Genomic DNA, 18,542 nt, shown 5'->3' with positions numbered 1-18,542 from the left:
AACGGAGTTGTAAAAAATCTGCAATGCCCATTAAATAGCACTCTGAGGTTTGCTGTCATCTGTGGCCATTTTGGATTTTTGCAGCCTCTAAGCTAGTTCAACTTTTCCCAACCTGGCATTCATTCTCCAAGCTTGTTGCGATAAAACTCTCATTATCACAATCAACCATGTCACTTGCTAAGGCTGAAATAATGATTTTCAAATGTCTTTACTACTGCAGTTTTGGTCATGAAGCAACTTTGTTCTCTGTCCAGATTTGTTTTCTAGTCTACTTTCCCCTTCATGCTCGGCTCTTCAATGTGCTAGAGTGATCCCTGTTCCAATCCTCCTTTCCTAGATCTCTTGAAGCATCCTCTGTCCCTTGGCTGACTGCATATTCTTGATCTAGTACATTTTATCAAGGTCCTATTTCCTCAGCTCTGCCTTTCTGAAGATACTGAAACCAAGAGATTTATAGAAAATATTAAGGAGAATAACTATCCAGCTTTCCAACAGGTGGTCCTATTAGCTTTTTGTAGTAAAAGCAATGAAGAACCTTGTGATATCTCAAAGACTGATGTATCTATTATTGTCTAAACTTTTGTGATTACAGACCATGTCACCAGCCACGTGGTCCTATGAGAAAATTGTTGTTATAGCGAGAGGAACTAAATGGTGGATTGTGATCCACAAAAACAATGTAATCATAATTTCTTAAGTTTCTAAGGGGGTCGCAAACCGCTTTCTCCCAATGCCTTCCCATATCCTTAAACAAGAGCATTAACCCTGTTACCTTCCATTCTGTATTCCTTTTCTTACCTGCGTACTGGGGCTGTAAGTAGAACAAGCGAGCAAAAGACAGCCTTTGCATCTCACCTGGTGAAAGAATGTCATACCTGCATCAAAGATAAGAAGCAGGACAATCTGCAATAAGCACCACTATTACAGCCTTTAGCAGCTTTGGATCTACTCACACCATGAACATCATTTCACTGTAAACAGAAAGCAGCCTTACCAGTTCCAGTCTACAGGCTGGTCCAAACCTCCTGTTCTCCCTAACAAGTCTGACTGAATCAAGCACAGAAAACAGCAACAGGTTAAAACCCAAATCGTGGTCCCTCCTTATCATCCAAATGCTTTCTCAGGCCTATCGTCACAGAATCACCTTGTTTTCTTAGTATAAGCCCACGGCAAACTCCTCTCTGCTCTCTGGCATCATGCCTTGTCTGTAAGGCATGAAGGTTGTTGCTAGAATTTATTATACTGGTATGGTTTATTAAGTGAGCCAAGGTTCAGCTTTGATACTGGTCATAAATCTAACTGCTGATGCTTGGTATTCTCCAAATAAACCCAGCATGCTGAAATTAATAGCTCTTTTCTTTAAGGGTTAATTATTGGCTTAAACATGGTGAACCTTTTCATCCATTGTCTTCCAAAAACTGGGGTATGAAGCAATTTATATCTTTTATGTCCTAGGTAACTCACCAGTCCAGCCAGCTCCAGGAACCTGAGTATCCTGTCATCATCTATAGACCCTGTGGGTACAAGAAATTAATGGCAGAAGCACGCTAAACAAACTTTGCAGTGCTGTGGCTCCCAAAATAAGACAGGAATTTGTGTGACATTCACATAATAAACCTAATGACTTACTGAAATTAGGGTAGAAAAGGAAAAATACACCCCACTTTTTAATAACGTTTAATCTATAATTTGTGATCTTCCAGAGGTGGCTGAATTGCAACTCCCAGGAACCCCAGTCTGTCTGTAGCTAAGTGGAGAGACATTTTTCAATAGGAAGGTTCTGTTCCCAAGAAAGATACCTTTATTTCTCCCCTGCCTCTGGCCACATTTCAAAGTCTTTGCAACTGGTTGCAAAAGTGAAATAAGCACAGGATTGCTCCATCACCAGTCCTCTGATGTGAACCTCAGCCTGGGTTGTTGTAGCATAGTCCATCTGCCCTCTAATTTCTATTCATGCCCCTCTGAAGGCAGGAACCAAAGATTATTATCCTTTTTACCTCCTCCCAGCTCTTCTTCAACATGGAGAAGGATCCCTATAAGACTCATATCTACCACGTGGGAATACCCAACAACCAAGTGGGGTGTGGGCACTTGCCTGACTTTGTGCTTATGATCCCTGTCAACATGATACACTTTTCAAAGATAACCTAAAAACTTTCTTGGCGGGGAAAAGCTGCAAACAAGGCCCAGGGGATCTACATGCTTATCTGGAGTTGGGGAAGATGTGGAGTGGACTGAAAAGATTGAGCATAGCGATTGAGGAGGCTCTTACATATCATATAAGCGCCTACTGCCAACAGCTGTTGATTATTTTAATTGCCCGAGATTCCCTACTCCTATTTTTCTTTCACAATTCAGCCAGTTTAGCAAAAGACGGGCAATCTGCCAAGCCTCCTATGTATTTGCAGTTACCGGTGGAAACTCCAGTGGATCAGGTGTAGCTGGAAACCTATTAAAGTATATGCCTACTCTGCTTGTAAGAGTGCCTGAATGAACATGGCTAAAAAATGTGCAGCCCCCTTAAATTTGTTCATCTTGTCCTGGAGATCGTGACCCAAAGTTTGAGAAAACAGAGTGAGTATATTTTTAGAAGATCTGAAAAAGTAACAATACAATAGAAAGGGCATGATGTGAATATCTGTTCTGGTATCTGGTGACAACAGAATGATTCTACGAGCTGTTAATTATTATGGATTTTAATTTCCTGTAGTTATCTTCTGAACCAGAAGCCAACTCCGTTTGGAAATAATTTAAAATTTAGAAATGTTGCTCAGAATTGAATGGACTGATTCTTTCATCCATAGGAAAGATGCTTAGGATAAGTAGAGTGATATCATGATTTCTGACACTGAACAAGTATTGCTTGAGCGATTCTGAGAACACAGAGGTCTTTGGAGCTGGAATAGATATAATCCTATGAACTGGCATCATATTATTGGACTACAAATTCCTTTTTTATTTCTCTTATATTCTAGCATATCAGTTTCCAGCACTGGCTGTCCTATAATTAAATAAGAACATACAACCTGGGAATTGTAGAATTTGCAACCCCAACACATCTGGTGAATGCAAGATTGAGAAAAATCTGATTACTCCATTATGAATTAAGGCCAAGGTGTACAAGTCTGAAGCTCTCAAATGCTTGGGAGCAGCCTCCTGAGAACTCCCAAAAGTTATTAATGAAGAAAATGATTAAATGCATAACATAAAAATAATCAAATTTACTATATTTATTTTCAATCAAATTTAAATGTAAACGAATTCTATTTTCCTGTCCTGGTTCCAGCTATTACTTTTTAAAATGTAGATCCTGACATTCTATGTTTGGCTCCAGCCCAGAAAAAAATGCACTTCCCCGCATCAGAGAGATCCCAGTATTTAAGGAACCACTCAAAATAGACATGAGAGCTAGTCGTTACTGAGACAGAAGCCAAGCAAAATAACTTCCAGTCCCATTAAGTAACCTCCAGTTTTTATTAGATTTACATTAAGAGGACTTTCCAAACTATCTGAAAGTAAAGTACAGCTGTTTATTAATCAAGCATCATTTTTATTTAGATGACCTTTCACCAAGGACTTTAGAGATTGATTTTAAATAACCCTTTTCACTGATAAATCCAACTTAATTTGCTGAGAACCCAGAAGTTGTTATCTATCATCATAAAATCAGAACTGTTTGATTATTCTCATGGCTTTTATAAACATGCTACTCTACCCTTTGGATTTATAATCGTACTCGACAATGATATCCTGCATAAAACAGTGAATAATGTGAGATGGTTGGCCACCAACAGAACTTTCACATCACCTCGTATTACCTCAGGGTGGAAGGGTTTTCAGTGAGATCACATCCCACATTTAGTTGCCAAATAAAACCATGCGGTTACACACGTTACCAAAAACATATCAGAGGTACCCAATAAAATGAGGGAGGAGCAGGAAAGGGTGAATAAGTGACTTAGGGGGAGTTAAATTGCCCAGAGGCCATTCGTTAAGACTCACAATATATTATTTTGGTAAGAGGCCTCTACCATCACCATCCTCTTTATCCAAACTTCAAATAAAAACTTCTTTTCTGGCTTTATGACGAACACGTGCACCACACACACAAATTAAATTTATTTCTCCTAATAGAGTTCTACAGAGGAATTATTGAGTCTGTTTTGTGTACTTCTACAACTCTCTGGTTTGGCACTGCAACCAAACAAGATGGATTCAGACTGCAATGGATAGTTAGGACTGCAGAAAAAATAATTGCAAGCAGCCTGCCTTCCACTGAGGACCTGTATACTACATGAGCCAGAAAGAGGGCTGTGAAAATAACTACAGACCCCTCACATCCTGGACATAAACTGTTTCAACTTCTACCCTCAAAACAACACTATAGGGCATTGCATGCCAAAACAACTAGACACAAGGACAGTTTTTCCCCCATGCCATCACTCTGCTAAACAACTAATTCCCACAACACTGTCAAACTATATAGCAAGGCTATATTACTATTCTTCTTCTCATCTTTCCTAATACTTATCTCTTAATTTACTTATGACTATAACTCATTTGCTTGTATCTTACAATTTATATTATTTTCTTTAGTATCCTAGTATGATTTATGTTGATTGCTTATTTTAGTAACCTATGACTATCACTAAGTGTTGTATCTTATGATTTATGATGAATGTATTTTTATGATGACTATGACCAAGATATATCACTTATAGCTTGTATATACATGAGAGCTATACACTGGAGTCAAATTCCTTGTGTGTCCAATCACACTTGACCAATAAAGAATTCTATTCTGTTCTATTAAGAAGGCCTTTCATTTTACCTCTCGATCTTTCTTTCCAACTGCAGCTCAGTTTAGAAGTTTATATGTACTTTTATCAATTTTGCTCTTTCTGCCCAAATTCAATTATCTCCTCTATAGTTTATTTTAGACTATAAAGTTTAGACGGTTCCCTTCACACATTTAAAAAATATTAAATTTTTAAAAATTAAATTAGAATGGTATGTTCAGAATATCTACAACAGATACCTACATGTGTAACAAATACTAGCCCTGCAGATGATTTGGAATGAGACTTCCATCAACTCTAACCACTATAAACAGCAAGAAGGGTTTTCAACACATAATCATTCAGAACATTTTGAAGGGCATCAAGCTGCATATCCATGGAATAAATTTGTGCTGACTTGTTTGATCAAGATCTGACCACAATTCACATATAATCCATTGAAAGTTTCCTTTGGCTATACAACACAAGGCCAAACATGCATATGAAGAGACACCTCTTAGCCCTAAACATATTAAATACCTTTCAATGAACATCCTAGTCAATTATGTTTTGCAAAAGAAGTAGTAAAGCTACAAAGAATTAGTCTACCTATATATACTGCTAATTCATGCAATGAAGGCATATATAATTAAGAAAAGTTATACGTGGTGGTAGTCTCCAATGCAATTCCCACTCACCAGAATCTGGACAGATTTCCTTTAGAGGGTATATAATCTAAATCAAATAGAGCAGACACAAATTCCAAATGAGACACTTCACAAACATAAAGGAACCAGAGATAAGCAGCAATTCCCCTCCCTTAAGGAACCTTTAGTAAGTAAACCAAGCAGGGTTCCTAAAACTATGCATTGAGTATAAACTATAAAGTAATTCTGGAGCATGCAGGAAATCTAACCACTCTGACAATCTGATACTAACATGACTCACCTGTTCCCGCAGTGTTCCATCTGTGAAAAAAGGACGCTGAGGTATGATCACCACTCCATGAGGACCAAAGGAAGTCAGCATGTGGACTTCCCCTGCACAAATCCAGCAGAAAAAGTAAAAAAATGCAAAGCTATGAGCCCACACTTCCAACTGTCAATAATCAAAATCATTTAATCAAAAGACCTACCCTACATCTTATGTATTTGACTGTTTTTTAAGCAACTGCAGCAAATGGAACTTTATTTTGTCACATTTGCCAGGGCTTCATCGTGGCAATTTTAGGAAGGGAATTTTTGATATAGGATCTCTGGATGTGCAATACTTCTGCTCCAGCTGACATAAAGCATTGTAAACTTTCAGTGTCAACTGGAAATATATTGGTTCACTCAGGATTTTAACAAAATGTGTACTGTTGTGTTTTTTGTTGCTTTGTTCTATTTTTGGTTTTAAGATGTGGGAGACCTGTGCCTTCAAGCCTGTTCAGTTTCTCCTCTTTTGAGATTATTGCATTCATAATGAAAAATAAGCAAATTTTATAAATGCAATAAATCAAAACACTCTTTTAACACACACACACAAAACAATATTAATAACAGACAGATATAAATCACATTTACACACTAATAAAAAAGCAATAAAAAAGCTAATGGGGAAACACTAGAATATGTCTTTTCCAGTAGCCTACACTCAGATAAGCAGATAACAAGCAGAAAACAACACCCTAATCAAGGAGCTATAAAGGAGAAAACGACACCCTCACCAACACTGGAAGGAAAAGCTACTGTACGCAGTGGCGTAGCGTGGGTTGTCAGCACCCGGGGCAAGGCAAGTAATTTGCGCCCCCTAACCCGTGGATTTTAGCACTCGAGTCTGCCGCAGGGAGCCCCGCATCCTGGGCGTCCGCCGCACCCCCCACCCACGCCTCCCCCGGGAAAAGGGGGAAGGTCCGGCATCCCCTCCCTCACGTGCGGCAGAAGCGCCAGGACCGAGGCCGTGCCAGGAGGCGGGCGGCGCAGCGGAGCCTCCGCTTCGGAGCCGGCGGGGGGGGCGGCGGGGGGGGCGGCTGGGGGCGCCGCCGTCCCTTTCTTACCTCTGATGCCTGGAAGAGAGCGGGACCCGCCAGCGCAGCTGCCCGTCTCGCTCAGGCATGCACCGCGGCTGGCCGGGGCTTCTGCCGGGGGCGCATCCGGGCGCGGGGAGCGAGGGAGGGGGCCGGCACGACGCCCTGTGAGCTTGGCAGCCCTTGGCCGGAGCTGCGGCTGAGCCTGGAGCCGCACCAGCCCGCACCTGCTGCCCCGGGAGAGCTCGGCTCGCTCCTCTGACCCCCCTCCCGCCACCGCCCCCTCAGCCATGTGCGCCGGGCCGCCACCGCGGGGGCCGCTCTAGCGCGGAGAGGGGGAGGCCGGTCCCCGTTCGGCCCGCCAGCCCCGGGAGAGCCCCGCGCGAGCGCCTCGCCAGCCGCTGAACTCTGGCTTTTGAGCAGGAGCGACCTTGCCCTGCTTGCCCTTGCCCGGCGCCGGGAGCAGCCGCCGCCGACCGCCCCGCTGTTCGCAAGCCCCGCTATGCCGCCGCCACCTGCCGCGGGGTGAGGGAGTCGGGGCCGCACCGGGGGCGCTTCTCTGGCAGTGGGGCATGCTGGTGCCCTGCACTGCGCTCCGTCTGCGGGGGCCGCCCTGGGAAAGGTGGAAGTGCAGCTGTGGTCTGGGATGGCTCCGAGCCCTGTCTGGCCGGCTTTGTGCCTCCGTCCCCCAAGAGTAGCTGGTTGTGAGTTGCTGCTTCCCCGAGTGCGCCTCAGCCCTGGATCCCCCCCGCGGGACTCCAGCCACGCGAAGGGCGCTTCGGCGCGTCTTCCATCCCTCCCGAGTGCGAGCGCGCCCCCCCAGATGTTGCGCCCGGTGCGGCCGGCCCCCCTTGCACCCCCCACGCTACGCCACTGACTGTACGTACACAGGGAGCAAACCCCACACTCACTAGCACTAATGATAAAGAAATGGGTAAGGAAAGGTCTGTAAGCAAACAACCAAGATCAGAGAGCATCAAGGACTCCATGACGTGGGCAAGATCTGAATGGTCTTCCTGATTCAGTGAAATCTGCACTCCCTATAAACAACCTTGGCACCCTTAAGTTGAGGAAGGTTGGGACTAATAAATTCAACTTTTATTCCATAAGCCAGGTTGTGAAGGACCAACTTGATGAAAGGCCTTAATGTACCAGTGCACCATTTCTGGGACATTGGGGCACTCACCCTGCTCGCACTTCCACAGGCCTCCGAGTATACGCAACAAAGATGTCTTTCCTGTGCCTGTATTCCCAGTAATCAGGAGATTGTTCCCTTGTGTGACTCTCAGATTTAGGTCCTTGACAAGCAGGTTCCTTGAAGGAGCAGCAAGGGAAACGTGCTCCAGAACAAAAGCAGTGTCTTTTGAGGTCCTCTTCTCTTTAGAAATGCTGAAGACATCAAGCCCCCATAAAAAGAGAGGAAAAATGAGTTTAGAACAGATAGTATGAGCATGGTTCATAGAAATAGAGTGCAGTCTATGTATCTTTTAGTACTTTAATGGTACAATCTTGTGTAGCATCAAAGAAACAAGGACAGCCCCACTCCAAATATTTTATTATAGAGACTCTTCTCAACATTTTGGGTGTCTGCTGTTGCTGCTAAAATCTGCAGAGCTTTTAAAACTTCTTGGTATAGGAATTCATAAAAGTCTTCAAGTGCCCATATGTTCCCCCAACCCACTGAGAGGCCTAAGAAACCTTTGGGAATTAGATCAGGGCCTGGCAGCCTCTTTATAAAGGTCAAAGTATGCTATCCCATCTCTTTTTCAGTCCCTATAATTCTTGTCCCAATCCTAGTCAGCACCAACTGCTACAGCAATCAGGTTCCACTTGGCATGTTTGTGTGTGCCCTGATTTATTTATTATTTTAAATGTTTAAACTGCCCAATAGCTCAGGTCTCTGATGGTTTATGATAAAACACTAAAAGAACTACAGTTTGAATAAAGATAGTTAATGTATAAAAGGTCAAACAAAAACTTCATAAGCAGTAAATTAGGTCATTCAAAAAACAAACCAACCCCAATATGAATTAAAATAAAATTAATTGCCAGTCTAAAAGTCTAGAAATATAGAATGGATTTCACCTGGTGCTGAAATAATGCCAGTATGGATACCAATCAAGTCTCTTAGGGGAGAAATTCGACAAATGGGATGCCATATCCCCTCTTTCTATTCTTACAAGCATTCCTACATTTAAAAGAAAGGGGGATAGAAAAAAGACTTCCCTGTCTCCTTTACCACTAATTATCCAAACCCCCCTCCCCCCAAGTTTATTTTTGACCCAGAAACATGATTGGGAGCCAACAAGCATTTTTAGGCATCTGGCATGAAGTAGGTATCTCTTGTCATCTCAAATTCATAAAAAGAACTCTATAGCACAGGGCTTTTCAACCTTTTCACCCATTGTACCATTTTTAGGATATGGCAACACACGAGTACCACCAGTCGCCTAGCAAGGTGTCAAAACCTGATGACCCCCCCCAAAAAAGGAAAAAAGTGATGAATTACAGGTAATCCTCGACTTACAACAGTTTGCTTAATGACTGTTCGAAGTTACAATGGCCCTGAAAAAAGTGCCCCCCAAGCCACAGCCGAGCAAGACGCCTGCCTGCCTGGCGGCGTTCTTCCTCCTGTCCGAGGTTTTCATTGTTGTGAGCATTTCTGTTGAGGATTGGCAGCAGGGATGGGGTGGGGGGTATTTGGTTTTTATTCCCCCCCCCGTCTGCTGGGTGGTTGCAGCAGGTTTGGGTCACTTCACATGACCCTGGGACACTGTGACCGTCATAAATATGAATCAGTTGCCAAGCATCTGAATGTAAATCACAAGACCCTGGAGATGCTGCAACATTCCAGCTGATCGGGGCTTCTTCTGGGCTCAGCAGAAGCACCAGGATCAGTGCCAAGCTCCAGCTGGAGCCTGGTGCTGATCGTGCCGCTTTCACTGAGCCCTGACAGCCCTGCAGCTCCAGCCATCTCTTGCTCAGGCTTGTGTGGTGCTGCCACCGGTTCAGGTCATTCCCCTCCCCCACTACCACTTTTCTAGGATGGTCGCGTACCACCTGCCAGGTGCCAATGTACCACAGGTGGTACCCGTACCATTGGTTGAAATGCACTGCTACAGCAGGTGAAAGAAGGCCTCAGCTTGATACTAAGTTCTTACAGTCTGATCTGGTATACTGCAGCTTCCTACAACCCTGACTTCCTATATCATCCTTAGAATTTTCCAGAATTATTTCCCTGACAAACAATCACAGAAGGATAAACTGGAATATCCTTCCACAGATATGCCCAAGATATTTAGCTATAATTTGTATGATAACCCAAACAACCAAGGAGCACCATGGCACAAACACCAAATTCCCATCCCACATCCTGTAGCTACATACCTGTCAAAGTCCCACTTGTCTTGTGATTCACTATGACTTTGCTTCTTGGAAAGGTTCAGCAATACTTCCTGCAACTCCCCAATTCTACAAAAGCCAGTGATTAGGGACGGAGATGAAAAAAATGCTTACATTATACAATTTTCCCAAAGGTTAAGAAAATATTTACTGAAAAGAGGAAGAGGTTATATATGTTTAGATATACCAGAGTGGTTAATGTTTGTAGAGTTTCAGGGTCCACCTTAAATGCTCTTCAAATATGAATGCCCTGTTGCCTAAGAGGTGACAAGTTGAAATTAACCACTTTAGAAGTTATTAAGTTTCTTTACTCTGCTGTATCTCTACCACTTCTAATTAGATCAGGGCTCCCCAGCCCCTAGTCCATGGACCGGCAATGGGCTGCGGCATGTCAGAAACTGGGCTGCACAAACAAGCGAAGCCCCATCCATGGGATGCACACAAAACCACATCCCCTCCGGTCTGTGGAAAAACCTCTCTTCACAGAACCGGTCCCTGGTGCCCAAAAGATTGGGTACCACTGAATTGGATGGCCAGCATCTTAGGTCTGAAGAGAAAAGAAAGAGGTTATCTTATATTTTTTCCTCTTTAAAAATGCATCTTAGAAGAGATTCTATGACAGGCCCACTTTTGTGGCCTCAAAGTGACAAGAGTGAAAATTCTGCCCTCCCCCACTTTTTATAGCAAAGCCTATGTGGCAAAATCAGCCTTGCAGATATCTAAGACACCCATTTCATCTCTTCAAACTATTAAACTCTCATTCCAAAAGGAGATCTGGTCCTGTCCATCTTTGAAATGAGGTCCTCAAACCCTGGTGTAGCCCTTGAACTGATAAAAATCACAGACTTCTGGAACAAACAGTGGTGGATTCCTTTGTCCTCCAGAGCTTGAGAGATCCAGAAGTTTCCATGCTATCTGATGGCTTCCCAAACCCAGAGAACAACATACCTGTGCGTGTAGCCAGCTACGTCGGACAATGTGGTAGAGAGATCAATTAGGAGACTGAAACAGTGAATCAAGTAAATGGAGACAAAGGCATTCTGCAAAGCAAAATCACATGAGAATAGAGCTAGGTCAAGATGGGGAAATGCTCCACAAGAGAAAGGCAACTCTAATTACATTACCCTGATGCTAAGAAATTGTACCTGGATAATTTCCGACTCTTCTGCTGCTCACAGAATTTGTCATACATTACATCTCGAGAGAGAAAAATAGAAATGCATTTTGCCATATCTGGGTTGCCTTGAAAATCTTGTGAAACTAGGGTTGTATGAACTAAGAGCTCCTCAGACTATCTACCAAAAACCTCTCTTTGCTTCTAAAAGCTCCATCAAGCAAACAAAGACATCAGCCCAAGTGTTTCCATACTACAGTGAAATTTTATCAAGTCTTTTATTACCACATCTGATAATTGAGAAAATTACTTTTTGGTACTTCCTTAGACCAACACATTAAAGATAATGCTCTACTTGCTGGAACATTAAAAAAATGCAACACTGGGACATCAATTATCCAGGAATCTCTGCCAAGTACAAAGTTACTTTGAACCATGATGTTTCCTGGCTTCTGTCCCTTAAAATACTCAGCCCTGCACTAATCTGATTCCAAAAAGCAGAAATAACTAAGAACAATTAGGAATAAGATGAAAAGATAATTAAAATTGGTGAAAGAAAAAAAGGCTGACATACCAACATATCTGTACCCCCTTCCCCCCCCCCCCCCAGCTGATCAGGTCATATTAACAAACCTTTCCTCTCATTAGCAGGCTGCTCCTTCCTCTTCCAAAAATGTTTCATTATATAGTAAGGAATATAAGCCCAATTATTTTTAGATTGATTTGTATCAAGCAGGAATTTAGTTCTGGCAACTTGCCTTGAAAGAGTGATTTCCGTAATCCCTCCTTTTCAGAAAGAGGGCATTCATCCCATGACAGGTGAAGCAATAAATATGCCTACATGAATGCTGTTAGATCCTAACAGTCAGCAGCATGTAGAAACAAGTATCCAATGGCAGGAAAGACTTGGGGTTCTTATGAGTACATTCTAGGCTTCTCCTTGATTAATAGGCAATAACATCCCTAACACAGGACTACTGGATTCTTCCATCTAATACTTGTATTCATTTCTGTACGAGAGCGTCCTCTCGTATGGTATTGTGGTTTGGTATGCTGGTCTGACAGCCGCGGATAGGAAAGTATTACAGAGGGTAGTGAGCACAGCACAAGACATTGTGGGCTGTTCCCTGACACCACTGGATGACATCGCCAGGGCTCGTTGCCTTGGAAGAGTGAGGAAGATTCTCAGGGATGACTCACACCCTGGACGGTATCTCTTTACTCTCCTACCATCCGGTAGGAGATATAGGAATATAGCCAGCCGTACCAACAGGCTGAAAAATAGCTTTTATCCGTGGGCTGTTAGGCTTTTAAATGGGACATAATCTTATGCAGAATTGACTTGGGAGGCCGGTGTGTGGTGTAGCTGGTTCACATAGTGTGGTGGGATGGAGGGTTTGTTGTCACTGTGTGTTGGGGGGAGAGAGCACGGGGGGGGGGGAGGCTCAGCTAATCTCATATTGTACTTTGACAATAAAGGTTTATTATTATTACTGTCTAGATTTGCCATGGCTTTCCTCCCCAGAAGCAAGCATCTTTTAATTTCATGGCTGCAGTCCCCATCTGCGGTGATCTTGGAGCCCAGGAAAATAAAATCGGTCACTACTGATTATGACACTGATTATGTGTCATCAAATTGATGTCAACTCTTAGTAATCACATAGACTTTCTTCAGGATGATCTGTCCTCTGCCAGGTCTTCCAATGGTGCACCCATTGCTGCTGCTATCAATTTCATCCACTTTGCTGCCAAGTTGTCCTCTTCTTTCTTCCATTTTTTTAACATTATGAACTTCTCAAAGGAGCAGGGTCTTTGCATTAGGTCCAAAATAAGGTAGTGAGTTGTTTTCTTTTTCTCTGGTAAGCTGGATTTCTTGAATATGTTGTTGTTGGTCCTGTTGTTGGTGTTCTCTAATTGGTCCCTTTTTATTATGGTGAACACCTCCCCACCAGCAATCAGCACCCAGATGAGCATAGATTAACTCCAAGATTAATATCAGATCAACAATCAAGTAAACAATACCCCAATCAAGGAATTGCCAAATAAGACAACAGTAAACAGCCCAACCAAAGAATTTCTAAGACCACCCCAGGGCAAGCCATAGAATATAAACTGAGAGCAAACCTTTAATTAATAAAAATGCAGGATCTTTCACCCTATAAAAATTGCAAAAACTCACCTTGCTAACTAAGGAGCTCAATTCTGTGGGATTCAGATCATCGTATACTCCACTAAATATAGGAATGGCAATCATCACGTAGCTCAGGATGCTGCCCAAATAGTCAAAGGTATTGATCCCAACTGGAACAAAAACATATCAACATGATATCGTCAGTAGAAGGGAGCTTTTGAACAGGTAATAGGATCCAGATCTTGCCATACTAGGCTCAAGTGCAGAAAGATACAATTTTTTTCCTTCACATGGGCACAAACTTTATTGTAGAGCAAGGGTCTAGTCCTTACTGTCTTTTTTAAAATAGCACGTTACATGTTGCACAAATCATGCAGCGTATTTGCAGTTGTTGAAGAAATAGAATGACTCAGGGGGGGTGTATAGTCAAAGGCTATATATATATATATATATATATATGTACGTATGTACATTAAGAAAACCAAGATAATGGCATCCGGCCCTCTCAATTCCTGGCAAATAGATGGGGAAGAAATGGAGGTAGTGACAGATTTTATTTTCCTGGGCTCCAAGATCACTGCAGATGGAGACTGTAGCCAAGAAATTAAAAGACGCTTGCTCCTGGGGAGGAAAGCCATGGCAAATCTAGACAGCACACTAAAAAGCAGAGACATCACCCTGTCAACAAAAGTGCATATAGTCAAGGCTATGGTCTTCCCAGTTGCAATGTATGGCAGTGAAAGTTGGACCATAAAAAAGGCTGAGCGCCAAAGAATTGAGGCCTTTGAAATGTGGTGCTGGAGAAGACTCCTGCGAGTCCCCTGGACTGCAAGGTGATCAAACCGGTCAGTCCTAGAGGAGATCAACCCTGAGTGCTCTTTAGAAGGCCAGATCCTGAAGCTAAAACTCAAATACTTTGGCCACCTAATGAGAAGGAAGGACTCACTGAAGAAGAGCCTAATGCTGGGAAAGATTGAGGGCAAGAGAAGAAGGGGACGACAGAGAATGAGGTGGCTGGATGGAGTCACTGAAGCAGTAGGCGTGAGCTTAAATGGACCCCAGAAGATGGTAGAGGACAGGAAGGCCTGGAGGAACGATGTCCATAGGGTCGCGATGGGTCGGACACGACTTTGCAGCTAACAACAACAATATATGCATATCAGTCTCCCTTTAATTCTTTGTTAGCAATCTTAAAAAAAAATTACACAAATATGAGCTGTCACTGTTGTGACTACTGCCTGTCGATGGCTTTCGGTTAGGCTGAAACAGGAAATAAAGATTTGTCCCATGTTTGGGGCCTAGCAAGGTAATCTAAATAGTTAAGCATTTTATATATATATATATATATATATATATATATATATATATATATATGTATATATATATGTATGTATGTATGTATGTATGTATGTATGTATGTATGTATGTATATGTATATGTGTGTGTGTGTATGTGTGAGACATTGTGCTTGTTTACCTGGAAGAAATATCCCTGATCCAAACTAGATTTTGATAATTAGGAAAATACATGTCAACAGTACAGAAACATCTGTCCATTATTCTGAATAGCAAAACACTGGGAAAGTCCTTTTAATAGAGACAGAAAATCCCATAAAAACCCAAGTGAAGATTACTTTCTTCAAAAATGTTAAAGCTGTATCCTAAAGTCTGTCACCTTTCAGGAACAGAAGTACAGAATCCAAATGTTTCCATTTGCATCTGGACAGCCATGGAATTCATCTTCTGTTTCAGAGTTAGCTGATGCTTGACTACCGTACTTTACTGTTTGAAATATTTTGTCCTCAAAATATTTCCCACATGCAAGATTTAAAGTTTCTCCCTAGGGAAGCTACCTTAATCAATGTACAAGTTAAGACGATAAAATGCTTCTCCTTACTGTATAGCCACAGTTCCTTTCCCATCAGTTCCCTTTGCGTCTTTAAAAGATTTTGAAGCTTGTAGTTGGTTCGCACGTGTTCAACTTCCCCAGCTCTACAAAACAACAGAACAAAAGGACCCGATCAGTCAGGTATAGTGATCCTTTCTGCAAACTCAAGAGTTTTGTGGGCCAGGAAACCAAATGTAGCATTAGAAAAAACACAGGGCAACTCTCCATATATTTTCATGAACTGAGTTCACAAAGCTGTTAACGGCAGCATGGAAATTTTAATATATGTGGACTCAGAATTCCCCAGCCAGCCAGCATGCAGGCAATGCCATAAAAAAGAGTCCTGTTTGCTGCTGTAATTTAGGGTATCACTAAACTATTTCAGTTTCAGCTTCCATCATCCCCAAGGAGCCTTTATACCCAAACCGTATTGAAACACTGCCACTAGTGACCTCATGTGGCAAAAAGCAGAAAGCCAGATGGGCCATGCCTGTTTTGATCTGCAGTCCTTTTCCTTGTCCTTCCACCCAAATGTCCCTTTAGTGTAATTTACACATACTTCTTATGCAGAAGCACTTTTTGCTTTAAAAACTTCAACCCGCCCTATGAATTGAGTAACCGAAATTGAACGTGGAAAAACCTTGATTCTCCATTGTGTCTTGAATTAATTTGCTGTGATGCAAGAGGAGACATATAACATTTGCTTCTGTTCTTTTGAGGAAAAAATTCAAAACAAATGACAGGAAGCACTACGCGTTTTCAGCCTCTGTGTACATGCTACAGGAAGCACATAAGCAAGTCTCATTCACAAAGTCTCAGCCTGACTAGTTCCCTGTAGATCTTTTGTCACTGAGTTTTGAAAGGATAATAGTTGGACTGAATATATTTAGAAAACTGCCCATAATTAGAAACCCTAATTAAGTCAAGACAGGGAGCTGATGACTACCAAATGGAGGAAAAGGAAATTCAACAGTTTTTGTTAAGATTTGTCTGAAAGTTATTGATTGACAAATAACCTGTCCGTCACGGTTGGATAAAATTGATATGATCCTCAAAAAGAAAGAGATGACACATTTAAGAAGTAGAAGTAATACATGAATTCATATATGGTGGAAGCAAGGACAGAAAGATATAAAAAGATATGGAATTGGTATAAACTAATGTTAGACATATTTTTCCTTTCCTTATCACGTGGCTTTAATTACCTTGGTTTACTATTTTTTTTATCCTTTTCCTGCATTTGGTACAATACTGCTCACCCAAAAAAGAATACATTGATGGTTATCTACGCATGCATGTATAACTGCATTTGGTACAATACTGCTCACCCAAAAAAGAATACATTGATGGTTATCTACGCATGCATGTATAACTGGGCTAATGCCTCCTTAAGTAACACCAGCTGCCTGCAATTAGTGCAGGTTCGAGTCCCACCAGGCTCAAGGTTGACTCAGCCTTCCATCCTTCCGAGGTAGGTAAAATGAGGACCCAGATTGTTGGGGGCAATTAAGCTGACTTTGTAATAATGCCGCTTGGGGTGTGTGTGAAAGCCCTAACAAGCAGGCATATACATAGAATGAAGGCTACTGCTAAGCTTGTAAGCCGCCCTGAGTCTTCGGAGAAGGGCGGGATATAAATGGAATTTAAAAAAAACTTAAGAAAAAGGAGCTTAAATTTTAAAAAAGTGGGAGAAAATAAGTCAACAGCATGAAGAGACATGAAGAAAATAATTTGGGGGAAAATGACAAGTACATGAAATTCCATTTACTGTCTATGGAGTATGTATTATCCATAAAAATGAAATATACATGCTTTTGAAGACTGAAAGGAGATACTTAAAAAAAGGGAAAGATATCTTACCTGTAGAAAGCAACAGATTCAGCATTCACCCGCAGTTGCATATGCTTAAACCTGTTGGAAAGAAGGAAAACATTTTCTTCTCTGGGTGGCAATTGCTTAGATCAGGGGTCTTCAAACTTGGCCCTTTTATGACTTGTGGACTTCAACTCCCAGAATTCCTCAGCCAGGCATGCTGGCTGAGGAATTCTGGGAGTTGAAGTCCACAAGTCATAAAAGGGCCAAGTTTGAAGACCCCTGGCTTAGATGAAGCAATCAGAATTTCAGAAAAGCCCCCTTCATAATTATCCTACAACATAATTTTACAGATGCTGTCAGGAGGATAGGGATAGGTGTATAAGGATTGTGCAGCATCTTAGCAAGAGGCATGAAAATATTAATAAAATCTCTGACCTCTCTTCTATTTCTTAGCCACTTGAATTGGTACCTCACCATCAAACAGTCTTATTTCAAGAACTGTTCAACATATTAATATATATGCAAACAACATCACAGGTCATTTTAGATGTGAACCAATTAATAAGATCTGCTCAATATATTCACCTGAAATCACCTTCAAGCTTTTCCTGGTGCACCAGTTTTGAAATAATGGGACTCATTAGGAACTTGTTAACAATTGTCCCAATGATAAAATAGCCAAAGATGCTTAGAGGACCCAGCCAACCAGTGCTAAAAGAGAAAAAGGCAGAGAGGTTAGCAAATCTATTGGTAGGAGGGTTATTTTTAAATGGGCAGCAGTTGTTAGTGTCACAGTTGTTACATTAACCATTTACAGGTGGTCTTCAGTTAATGATTACTTGTTCATTGACTGTTCAAACTTGCAACAGTCCTGAACATGTGGTGGTTGTAACTGATCCTCAAAGATTGGGCCATTAAAGCAGCCGTGGTCCCATGATCACGATCCTAGTGCTTGGTAACCAGTTCAGATTTCCAATCATCAGTGTCCTGTAGTCATGTAACTGCAATTTGCAACATTCCCTGTCAGTTTCCTCAACAAAGTCCATGGGAAAGAATGCAGGAAGTTAGAAGTGGCAATCGCACCAAGTCCTCAATTAATGATTTCAGTGATTTGCTTAATGATAAACAGGAATCACCAGAACAGCTGTTGCTAAGCAGTGCAATCATGTGACATCAAAATTTATGACTACATGGCTCAGCAATGAAAATTCTGGTCCCAAAGAGCATTATAAATACTGTATGGTAGGGTAGTGGCTGTCCAAATGAATTACGATTCATGGCTAACGTGGTCACTGAAGAGAAACTGGATGTTCAGCAACAACAGTCTTCCAAACATCAATATATGGCATAGCAAATGCTCCCCCCCCCGCATTTTAAATTAGGATAATTCCTAATGAATTCATGGAA

At 41.9% G+C, this 18,542-nt stretch overlaps 1 protein-coding gene across 3 annotated transcripts in view; it reads right to left on the bottom strand.

The window, feature by feature from the left end:
• ABCD4 (ATP binding cassette subfamily D member 4) overlaps positions 1-18,542 on the bottom strand; it is a 35,918-nt gene that overhangs the window by 5,600 nt on the left and 11,776 nt on the right. The window contains exons 6-17 of one of the 3 annotated variants that reach the window (XR_014024563.1): positions 17,721-17,846; positions 17,181-17,231; positions 15,330-15,424; positions 13,482-13,603; positions 11,137-11,228; positions 10,174-10,257; positions 7,973-8,175; positions 5,727-5,818; positions 5,477-5,513; positions 1,465-1,514; positions 995-1,047; positions 799-855 (exon numbers count right to left, since the gene is read on the bottom strand). Coding sequence is in view for 2 of the 3 variants with exons in the window: in XM_081313333.1 (XP_081169459.1) it covers positions 799-875; positions 995-1,047; positions 1,465-1,514; positions 5,477-5,513; positions 5,727-5,818; positions 7,973-8,175; positions 10,174-10,257; positions 11,137-11,228; positions 13,482-13,603; positions 15,330-15,424; positions 17,181-17,231; positions 17,721-17,846 (1,082 nt within the window). In the remaining variant the exon portion in view is untranslated. Of the gene's footprint in view, positions 1-798; positions 876-994; positions 1,048-1,464; positions 1,515-2,433; positions 3,060-5,476; positions 5,514-5,726; positions 5,819-7,972; positions 8,176-10,173; positions 10,258-11,136; positions 11,229-13,481; positions 13,604-15,329; positions 15,425-17,180; positions 17,232-17,720; positions 17,847-18,542 lie in introns of those variants that run through there. The other 2 variants (XM_081313333.1, XM_081313334.1) reach the window with 2 other exon arrangements.

The sequence above is a fragment of the Vipera berus genome (assembly GCF_964194415.1).
Source record: "Vipera berus genome assembly, chromosome: 1".
NCBI classification, from domain to species: domain Eukaryota; kingdom Metazoa; phylum Chordata; class Lepidosauria; order Squamata; family Viperidae; genus Vipera; species Vipera berus.
This window is presented reverse-complemented; position numbering and strand designations above follow the sequence as displayed.